Source organism: Podarcis bocagei (genome assembly GCF_964188305.1).
Source record: "Podarcis bocagei genome assembly, chromosome: 2".
In the NCBI taxonomy this organism is placed as follows: Eukaryota; Metazoa; Chordata; class Lepidosauria; order Squamata; family Lacertidae; genus Podarcis; species Podarcis bocagei.
The window spans coordinates 100,593,169-100,604,256 of NC_138126.1; the positions used below are offsets into that span (position 1 = coordinate 100,593,169).

Below are 11,088 nucleotides of genomic sequence, written 5' to 3' on the forward strand. Positions count from 1 at the left end.
CTTCTCCATAAAATAAATTCCATGTGCACAAAGATGCCCACATGTCTCAGAAGAGGACTGTCCTCCCTGACATTGTGTTTTTCTGAGCGCAGGGAGTTTTTGTGGTGGAGCGAGCATTATTTGTGTACTAAAGTGAGATAGTCTAGGAAAAGCTTTATCATGTGATTCTGGTGTCTGATCAATTGTCTCTAGGTTTAGAGTTGGAAATAGGAAATGCCTCCCCTTCCCGGGTGTTTCTCACTCTTATGTCACACAGACATGGCACAGTGTATTAATAGTTCAGGTCAAATATCTAAAAGGTTTCACGTTTCTTTCTTTTGTTTTGTTACCTGTCTGCCTTTGAAATGAACAACGGCAGCGGTTCTACGTAGCTACCTCTCGCCAACTGAAGCGGCTGGAATCCGTCAGCAGGTCTCCCATATATTCTCATTTTTCGGAAACCGTCACAGGAGCAAGCGTCATCCGAGCTTATAGAAGAGGAAAGGCTTTTGTTCGCCTCAGTGACATGAAGGTGAATGACAACCAGAGAAGTCACTATCCTGGAATTGTGTCCAACAGGTAAAATCAAACTCTGAATTTTAAAAAAAAAAGAGTTAATCCCACTTGTTTTTATCTGTTGCATTTTGAGTTCTGTACTATTTACTTCTTTGTGTTTTCTCGTTTAATAGGTGGCTGGGAATTAGAGTTGAATTTGTAGGGAACTGCGTCGTATTTTTTGCAGCCCTTTTTGCTGTGTTAAGTAAAAACAGCCTGAGCCCTGGCCTGGTTGGACTTTCCGTGTCCTATGCATTGCAGGTGTGTAGAATGTGTCTCAGGAGAGAGCTCATCTGAACAGCGGAACTGAAATATCATTATAGTGTGACCTTTTCATTAGGCATTTGGGCTTTAATTGCACAATTCTGCGGCATTTCTACCCTTCAGGCTAATAAGGGCTCAGGGTGTGGGTGTGTGGAAGACTGATTGAAAGAACATTGGGAGAAATGGGAAGAATATAAAGAACAAACCGAGGAATAAAAGGAAATGCTTTTGGAAGATTGCATCTAAGATTGTCACCTTACATGTCTGGGGGATTTCCCCCTCCATATTAAAAAGCCCAATCACAGAGTTAATCAGATTCTGTGCAGAGTGAAAACAATGCATTAGCTGTGCATTTGAATGCAAGCAGTATTTATTCTGGTTGAGGAAAAGAATATCACTCTCCCTCCTGGCAGGGTGCCAGCTGGTTGGGAATGGCTCCCAAAGTTGGTTCTGCTCATGTGCACATATATGCCCCTATATTTATTTTAGCAGTTTCTACGTTGCCTGCCAACGCAAAATGTCAAGGGCTGTTTATAATAACTAATAAAAACACAATAAAACTACAGTAAACTACAGATTGCTAAAAAAACAACCACACACCATTCGCAGCAGGGCAATCAAAATATCTTCAGAGGTTAGGAAAACTAGAAGTTTTTGCCTGGTGCTTAAAAGATAGTGGCACAGGTACCATTGGGTGAGCCTCTGGGGAGGGTGGGGAGAGCTCCACAAACAAGGTGCCACAGCGAAAAAGGTCCTGCCCCATGTAGCTCCAGAGAGGAGGGGGCCGGATGAAATTGCTGCTCTCGCAGCATGAAGGGAGCCTTCAGGAAGCTTACGATGGCAGTGTTGTGCTTCTTGTTCTTCGTAACTGAGGAGAAACTACACCAAGGTTTTAACACTATATTCTGCTAAATTTCCCACAGCAGGGCATTTAGTTAAGGATAGCATATTATGGTAGCCATCAGTTTAGGCAATCTACAAGGGATTTAAGCACCCTTTCAATAAGGTGTGGGGTCATCAGCTTTACTAAGGGTGGGTTAGATTCGATATGGCTATGAAATCCTGAAGCAAAACAGTGGGCTTCACTTTAAAAAGTGCACTGCCGTACCTCAATCAGAAGTAACAATCTTTGATGGAGAAATTGCTTTGTGAAATTCTTGGTCCTATACTATTACATCTGGTCAGATCAGAAGATTTGAGCTTTGCCTCTCAGCTTTAAAAGCTATGAATGCTGATTTTGTAGAAAGGAGAGGCATATTGATTGAATCTCTATCCCAAGTAACAGTGGGATCACACATTAAAATTGGCAAAGCAATGAATTCTACCACGGTGCATTTATATTCAGTGGAATAGAAGAAATAGCGATACCTTTGATAGTTTATAATAAGCCCTCAAAGGTTTCAGGGAAATTGAAGGTACTGTGTGCACACTCATTTCCTTGTAGGGATTTGCAATAAAATTAGATGCTGGAATATTAGGCTTACCCAAATGGTGATGTTGTAAGAATGGGAAGCTACAGTATTTCCTTTTTCTTATTGGTGGGGAAGCAGCTGAAGAAAGGTGGTGTCTTCTGAGACATTAAAGAGAGCAATACAGGCGATGGGCCATTTTGCGTGGGGGGTGGGTGGGGTGGGGGTTTCATTCCCAGCCCCCATGCGTATCATCTGAGCGCACATAAGCGCACCCTGCCCCGTTCCTCCCCCCCCCATTATGCCCCGGTTCTGCCTTCTTCCAGGTCCAAAAGGGGAGCAATACAAATGGGGATGATATCAGAACTTCCTAATTTATCAAAACTTCACCTGTTATGATTTGTGTTCAACTCAGCGTAATATCAGCTGAATTTCAACCCTGCATTTCAGGGATGGTCTGTAGCAGGAGAGGCCAGTCTGGTACCTTCCAGTTGCTGTTGGACTGCAACTCCCATCATCCCTGACTCTTGGCCACACCGGCTGGGGCTGAGAGGGAGTCCAGTTGAACACCAATGGGCACCACCTTTGCTCTGTGGGTAAACACATACACACACACACACACACACACACACACACACACACACTATATGATGGGTAATATATTTATTTGTCACAGTACTTTTCTCAAACAGGTAACATGTTGTTGTTTCTTAGGTGACAATGTCTCTGAACTGGATGGTAAGGATGACATCAGACTTAGAAAGCAACATTGTGGCCGTAGAAAGAGTTAAGGAATATTCTGAAACTGAAACTGAGGTCAGTTCCTAATAGTCTGAATGAGAAGTGTTCCTTCTGGAAACAGTGTGTGTGCTGTAATTCTTTCTCTACTGCGTGCTGTAATTCTTTCTCTCCTCTAGGCTCCCTGGATAATCGAAGACAAAAGACCACCAGAAGACTGGCCCACTCGGGGCGAAGTGGAGTTTGCAAACTATTCTGTAAGGTACAGGAAAGGCTTGGACTTGGTGCTGAAAGACCTCAGCCTCAATGTGAAAGGTGGAGAAAAGGTACAATCACAGTTGCTATGGGTAGAATCAAATTATATGTGCAGTAACCTGAATTTGCAGACTTTGTTTTCAGTTCATTCGGTGCATCTATTGGAACATACTGTAGCAAACTGCCTGGTACCAGGTCAGTTCATCAAGCCCAATACAGTGGTACCTTGGGTTGCATACGCTTCAGGTTACATATGCTTCAGGTTACAGACTCCGCTAACCCAGAAATAGTGCTAAAGTGGTGCTTTAAGAACATCTTCAGGTTAAGAACAGTTAAGAACAACTTCAGGTTAAGAACAGACCTCCACAATGAATTAAGTACTTAACCCGAGGTACCACTGTATTGCTAATACAGATTGGTAGGGGGGCTCTAGCATTTTGGTCAGGAGCCTTTCCCAGCCTTACCCAGAAATGCCAGAGACTGAATTTGGGACCTTCTGCATGCAAAGCAGTGTGTGTTCTGCCATTTAGCTTTCACCCCATCTCCACTGTAAGAAGGCACTGAGTGTTGCTTGGAGAAGCAGCAACTTCTGAATTGCATCTTCCTCAACTGACAGCTTCCTAGAATCATAGAATCATAGAGTTGGAATAGACCACAAGGGCCATCGAGTCCAACCCCCTGCCAAGCAGGAAACACCATCAGAGCACTCCTGACATATGGTTGTCAAGCCTCTGCTTAAAGACCTCCAAAGAAGGAGACTCCACCACACTCCTTGGCAGCAAATTCCACTGTCGAACAGCTCTTACTGTCAGGAAGTTCTTCCTAATGTTTAGGTGGAATCTTCTTTCTTGTAGTTTGGATCCATTGCTCCGTGTCCGCTTCTCTGGAGCAGCAGAAAACAACCTTTCTCCCTCCTCTATATGACATTCCTGTCCCCAGAATCCCATCTGCTCTGTGATTTCCGCTTCTGTTTCCACCTCCAGCAACAACTTTCATTGTCAATGTTCACACATGCCACCAGCATCCTTTCATCTATAACAAATTAACTGGCCCTACGCCAACCAGTGGGGAAATGAAACAGAGCCACCTAGATACAAGGTGGAGCCTCAGTATACTTTCAGGGTTCCCTAGGTATGCAGAAGAACATCACTTTGCAAGAAAGAAAGAAAAACAAAGATTGCAAATGAACAAAGCCCCTCCTATAGGAACAGAAAATGTGGCACTTTAAATTAGAAACCATAGATAAGGTGAACTCTAGTGCATGGAAGCTTATGCCAAAATAAATGCATTGGTCTTTAAGGGGACAAAAGACTATTGTTTTCACATTCAGCAAACAGTAATTGTTTGAAATAGAAAAGAAATGGTAGAAGCTTAAGCAATGAAAAATGTGTGTGCAGAAATAGAAAATGTATAAGGCTACATTAAAGAAAAAGACCGGCTAGGTCAGTAACAGAAAGAAAGAAGAACATCAAAACTTTAAAAGTATTGGTTGCAAGGGAAACTATAGGTATAGAAAGGAGAATTTCCTGGATGCCAAGATCCAGGTTTGGGGCAAGTGCTTTTTGGTGAGAGAACCCCAGCAGAAATATGCAGCAAAGTAAAGCATGGAATATAGAGTGTTAGACCTTGTGAGTTCTAAAACTTCCAAACCTGTTCCCATAGCATAGAAAAAGACTTACATTTGGTAAGTTAAGAATGGTTTACTTACAAAAGCTCCAAATGTCAGATTCATGAGCATTCCCATACAGCATTCAGAAAAAGTTGCACAGGCAGTAAAAGTTGTCAAAGTTCCTAAGTTATTGGTATGGGAACTCAAGTGTGTCTTGTAAGAGCCATGAGGTCTGAGCTGGTTGCTGCACATTGAGCTTCTCAGGTAGACTAAAGGAGGGGAAATCTTGATTACCTAGGGCCTCCCAAGGTGGCAGGACAGGTCTAAACCCCTTCCAGCATTATTTGGGCTTAAGCATGTTGGTTAAATGAAGCTGATTATCCTACAAAAAGAATATTAATGTATCCTACCTCCCAAAAAAGGTGGTGACCAAAAGCAGCGGGAAGTGGGAATTCAGGCACTGATACTAGGCCAATACAAAATTAGCTTATTTGAAAATATATTGCCAAACAAAAAATGCCTATAACTGAAGAAGGTTTGCACAGTGCAGTAAAGAGAAACAAGAAAGTGTGCGGCTAGAGGACAGAGAGTGAAGAAAGAGCTGTGAGTAGAGGGGGACCCTTTTCCCTTTTGTGGCATATGCACTATTCTGGCTACCTTGCCCAGAGTGTTTCACTCTTAAGAAAAGGCTCTTTCTCAGGGAGCAGGAAGAGAGCCCTGCAGAGTCCTTTAATAGGCAGAGGCCTAACTATCCTCTTGACTGATAAGCATACTTCTTCACAGAAATCCCTAGAACAGATTCAGTTGTATAACAGTGCATTTTCTTTTGATTCTCTTCAATTCAATTAAAATTTTTTTTTAAAATTCAATTTAAAAAAGATCAGGATAGTGGTAATTTTTGTTTTGTTTTTTAAGTGAAACGGTGTATCATAAGATAACTAAACACGTTCTGGTATTTAACTGAAACTAATTTTTCAAACACGTGAATTAGGTTGGGATTGTTGGAAGAACTGGGGCTGGCAAATCGTCTATGACCCTCTGCCTCTTCAGGATCCTAGAAGCTGTGGAGGGGGAAATCAAAATCGATGGGTTAAGAATCTCAGAGCTTGGCCTTCATGACTTACGATCCAAGCTGACTATAATTCCTCAGGTAAGCTGACCTATGCCCTGAGTGATACACTAAATATCACTTAATATGGCAAACAAGCTGGGCTTGTTATGTTTTTGTAAAGTGAGATGGTTGCAAGGTAGGTCAGGCTGTGTATCTAGGGCTAGCAGTTACACGATTTGCTTTATAAGTTGCTTTTGTGCCCTGGGACAGGAATAAACAGGGAACCCAAGAGGAAGGATTTGAATGAGCTGTAAAAATGGAACATTATAGCAATTCCTGCTAAGGTCTATTTTCAACTCAAGCAAGCTTTCTCTTGCTCTCTAAGTTTCATAGGCATACACATCCCTCAGAAAATGAAGAGATTTCATATTTTCACAGCTGTAGCCTAGTACTTTTAGTTTTATTTTCTTAGTCTGATATTTCATGTTCTGAAAGTTTATGGTGGGCAGCACAGCTATATCTTTCTGTTTACTCCATCCCTGGTAAGCAGGTGGTTTTTTTGTATCACTGGCCCAGGCTTAGCACCAGTGGTGCTATATTCTCATCTTCATGTATTGTGAGGGATTGGGTGTATCCTTGCTTCTGGAAAATAGACGTTCATTCTTTATTTGTTTTTGTCTTTTCCCCACACTCCTTTAAATGGTTGGGGAGAACTTAAAAGAAAGTTGTAACTCCGTGACAGAATTTTATCCCATCACAATGGCGCTGGTCATGACACTCATCAGAATAACATCATGGAGGCCATAAAGCAGCTTCTTATGGCACACTAGTGTAGGGGTGGGAGATTGGATCCCCACCCATCCCGTGGGCCATCAATCACCTGATGTGACAGTGATATCAGGGGACCCATTTGTCCTTTGCACATGCACTTCGATTTCAAACTAAGGAGGCAAAGACACAGTGCCATGCAAGCACTGACTTCAGCTGTTGGTCACTGCTTGCAAAGGCACGTGCCTTGGTAAACATGGTCAATCAGTTAATCAGCAGTGCCTGCAAGCCACTTTTGGGCAGGAAGCAAGTCTTTACCTGCCCCACACCCAACATCATATATGGCATCAGGTGTAGAGCAGGGGCATGGCTTGGCTGAAATAGCCTTGTAGGGGAGGTCTTGCAGGCCTAATTAGGCCCATGAGCCAGAGGCTTCCAACCACTGCACCTAGTGCAAGCGACCACAAGTAATTCACTTCTTAAGATGGAAGCATATGTTATAAGGAGCATGACTGTCACTGAAAATTGTAGCTTCATGCTGAATTCCATCCTCCCCTTCTTAATATGTAATACAACTTATTTTGTGTCCTGGTGTCATTTTACTATGGCCACATTTGCACATCATGCTAAACCATGGTTTACAATGAAAGAGCCAAATGTGCTGCAGTGAGCCCCTGGCTTTCACACTTCTCTCTGCCCACTGTGCAACTGGGAAGAGGAGTCTGGAAGCTTCCACTTCTGCTTAACTCTGGTTTATTGTTTTGTCCAAATGGACAAACCAGTTAACCTTAACAATGGTTTGTTTGTTTTTTAAATTGATTTGACATGCTTTAAACAAACTACAGTCGTACCTTGGATCTCGAACGCCTTGCAACTCAAACTACCGAACGCCACAAACCCAGAAGGCCATGGGGTTTAAGTCTTGCTTATATGACCACCTTGTGTCCATTCAACTGTAAAGCACTCACTGGGAGTCAAACCTGGTGCTGGGTATATCATCACTTCCTAGTGTAATTCAAACCACAGAAATGATTTCTTGTTTTAACCACATTAGTGAGTTAGTATCTATTCAAGCGGGTGGCAGGTGGCGCTGTAGGTAAAACCTCAGTGCCTAGGACTTACCGATCGCATGGTCGGCGGTTTGAATCCCTGCGGCGGGGTGAGCTCCCGTCATTCGGTCCCAGCTCCTGCCCACCTAGCAGTTCGAAAGCACACTTAAGTGCAAGTAGATAAATAGGTACCGCTTTATAGTGGGAAGGTAAACGGCATTTTCGTGTGCTGCTCTGGTGCTGGTTCGCCGGAGCAGCTTTGTCACGCTGGCCACGTGACCCGGAAGTGTCTGCGGACAGCGCTGGCTCCCGGCCTCTAGAGTGAGATGAGCGCACAACCCTAGAGTCTGTCAAGACTGGCCCGTATGAGCAGGGGTACCTTTACCTTTATCTATTCAAGCAATACTTCATCATTTATTTCTGTGTTCCTCAATAGCTCAAGGTTGTTGTTTTTATCTGTATGCTGATGGAATTGTATTAATTTTGTTAAGGACCCTGTTCTCTTTTCTGGAACACTCCGACTGAATTTAGATCCATTTGATAGATATTCCGAGGAGGAAATATGGAAAGCTCTTGAACTGTCCAATTTGAAGAGGTTTGTCAGCAGCCAGCCAGCTATGCTGGATTACGAATGCTCAGAAGGAGGAGAAAACCTTAGGTAACTGAAATCAGTTCAATAAATGGATACACTAGAAACCTACAGCAAAATGGCTTGCTACCTTTCTACCTCTTTCTAGTGGCCTTTCATTTCATTATGAAGACCTTTTCATTATGAAGACCTTCCTTTAGGAAGATAATTTTCATTATGAAGACCTTCCTTTAGGAAGAATAAAAAAATTCCTTCCAGTAGCACCTTAAAGACCAACTAAGTTAGTTCTTGGTATGAGCTTTCGTGTGCATGCACACTTCTTCAGATACACAAAATGTGTATCTGAAGAAGTGTGCATGCACACGAAAGCTCATACCAAGAACTAACTTAGTTGGTCTTTAAGGTGCTACTGGAAGGAATTTTTTTATTTTGACTATGGCAGACCAACACGGCTACCTATCTACTTCCTTTAGGAAGGTTTTTTTGTTAAATCTTTAAAGCTTGTTAGAAATTGTTTTAAGTGTTTGGCTGGTTGCTCTTTCTTTATGTTTTTTAATCTCTGCTGCTTTTAGGCTTTTGCAGTTTTTGTTAGTATTTGATGGTTTTAATTTATTGTTGCTAACCTCTTTGAGGAAAGGCGGAATAAAGAAATTAAAAAAAAGTTGAATCTTCTTTTTCCAGTGTTGGCCAAAGGCAGCTTGTTTGCTTAGCAAGAGCTCTTCTCCGCAAAACCAAAATCCTGGTTCTGGATGAAGCTACCGCAGCAATCGACCTTGAGACGGATGATCTCATTCAGATGACAATAAGAACACAGTTTGAAGACTGTACAGTGCTGACAATAGCACATAGGCTGAATACAATTATGGATTACACCAGGTAACTATGAAGGACAAGAGCATAGCTATGATCTTTATGGCACCCTAAAAATAATCTGTATGACTATTCCTGACTTGCATTTGCCCATCTTAAACCAAGGAAACAGGTGAACCTAATATAGAGCCTGCAATTAATCCCACTATCAGATCAATAAAAAAAGGCTTAAAAGCCTTTCAGCCTTTTTTGGGAACATATCTTTAAAGACCAATTGGCTCTTTTATACAGGATCAATTAATTCATATCCACTGCCAGCCTTACAGATTAATTTGTGGCATCCAGTAGGAACATGAAACCCAGGATGTATTGGTACCCACTTCTTTTCCTAGGGCAGATATGATATGGTTGTCCCAAGCCCTAGGTCATTGATGTAGCCTGCTGTTGTTAGACATTGGTCATGCTACCTGGCACTGGCAATTGGGAGTCCAACAGCATCTGGGGGGCCACAGGTTCCCTGCCCTGCCAGGTAGTCACTGGCTAGTGCTTCACTTCCTGGTCTATTCCGAGACCCTCCCTAAGGAGGGACTTGGTTTCTTGTGATGCTCCAGGCAATGTCCATAGAAATGTCATGAGGAACTCTGTTCACATCCTTAGAATAGCTCTGGTGGTTGGAAAGAGTTCTACCACAGTTTCACATGGCAGGCTGGAGTGCTTACTCATCAGTAATGTTGCTACTGCGCTTTGTAAAGAGCAGTATGAATATTCTGGGAGGAAGAGCAGGGAGAGGTCACTTGTTTTTTCCCTCCCCCCCCCCCCAGAAAGGACCTTGAATGAGGCAAAGGTGGGATTGCTAATTTAGCCACTTACCCTATGATAACAGATCAAATTAATTCATTATCAAATGGGTTTCAATGGCATAAAGAGGGACAAAATAGGTACAAAAAGGGAGGATGGCATAGGAAGAGCCAACAGACTCAGAAAAGTGGGGATACCCATATAGGAAACCCACTCTAAACGATAGCAAGTGTGTTTTTCTCTGCAGCCAAGCCATTAATCAGCTAATTTCTCTAGGCACAGAAAAGTCTTCTGAGGACACTACAGAGGAAACTAAAATTCTGTGGCTGCAGCACGGCAATTGATATGAAAGTTAACCTCTAACACATCTAATGGGCAGAGTGCTTTGCATCTTTTCTGCTCACCCTCGTAACAGTGCCATGACACAATTAGGGGTATTTCAGTTTCCCAGGTGAGGAGCTAAAGCCAGGTGTGACTTGGCAAGTCTTATGGCAGTGCCGGGACATGAACTTAGGTTTCTCACATTCAAATTCAGTACTTGTCCCCTGTCAGCTGGCACATTTTTGCTCTTTCTCTAGGATTGTGGTGTTTTTTTAAGTGTGTGGAATAAAATCTTGAGGACCTAAAAAAGCTGCCAGATTCTGCAGTTAGTAGACCTTGTGACAACAGACATTCCTGCCCCCTCCCCCTGCTGGTTAGGATAAGCAATTCTTGTTTAGAAACACATTTTACTTTCCCTCTTGTTTTGCAGAGTCCTTGTTCTAGAAAAAGGAGCAATTGCTGAATTTGACACACCTTCGCGTCTTATAGCATCCAAAGGAATTTTCTATGGCATGGCAAAGGATGCTGGATTGGCATAACAGGACAGCTGCTATATCTCACCAAAGGACTAGTTACTGGGGTTCTTTTTTTAAAAACCCACAAGCAATACCTGAATGTACTGTACTTTTCAAAACAGCATTTTTATTTTTTATTTTGCGATACGGAATCAAAATGTTTCATATGCCTATGAGAACCAGAAAATTTAATTTTTATATTTTTAAAAATATTTTCTACATACAGAAGTATTTTTTTTTACCTGACATCTTACCGAAAATGGATGCGAGTGTGTGTATGCATAGCACTTAACTGTATTCTTTTTATCTTATATAGTCAATTACAGCTAGCGATACAAAAGCACTGGCATTATCCGTCCATTCATTTTCTGTTAAGTA

General features: G+C 42.3%; 1 protein-coding gene across 3 annotated transcripts in view; it reads left to right on the forward strand.

The window, feature by feature from the left end:
* Positions 1 to 11,053, forward strand: part of ABCC3 (ATP binding cassette subfamily C member 3) — a 74,200-nt gene extending 63,147 nt beyond the window's left edge. For all 3 annotated transcript variants that reach the window (XM_081184522.1, XM_081184523.1, XM_081184521.1), the window contains 8 exons: positions 359 to 558; positions 669 to 795; positions 2,922 to 3,023; positions 3,125 to 3,271; positions 5,801 to 5,959; positions 8,169 to 8,335; positions 8,948 to 9,142; positions 10,626 to 11,053. In XM_081184522.1, the coding sequence (XP_081040648.1) occupies positions 359 to 558; positions 669 to 795; positions 2,922 to 3,023; positions 3,125 to 3,271; positions 5,801 to 5,959; positions 8,169 to 8,335; positions 8,948 to 9,142; positions 10,626 to 10,734 (1,206 nt within the window). In that variant the 3' untranslated portion in view covers positions 10,735 to 11,053. The remainder of the gene's footprint in view (positions 1 to 358; positions 559 to 668; positions 796 to 2,921; positions 3,024 to 3,124; positions 3,272 to 5,800; positions 5,960 to 8,168; positions 8,336 to 8,947; positions 9,143 to 10,625) is intronic.
* The last annotated feature ends 35 nt before the right edge of the window (positions 11,054 to 11,088 follow it).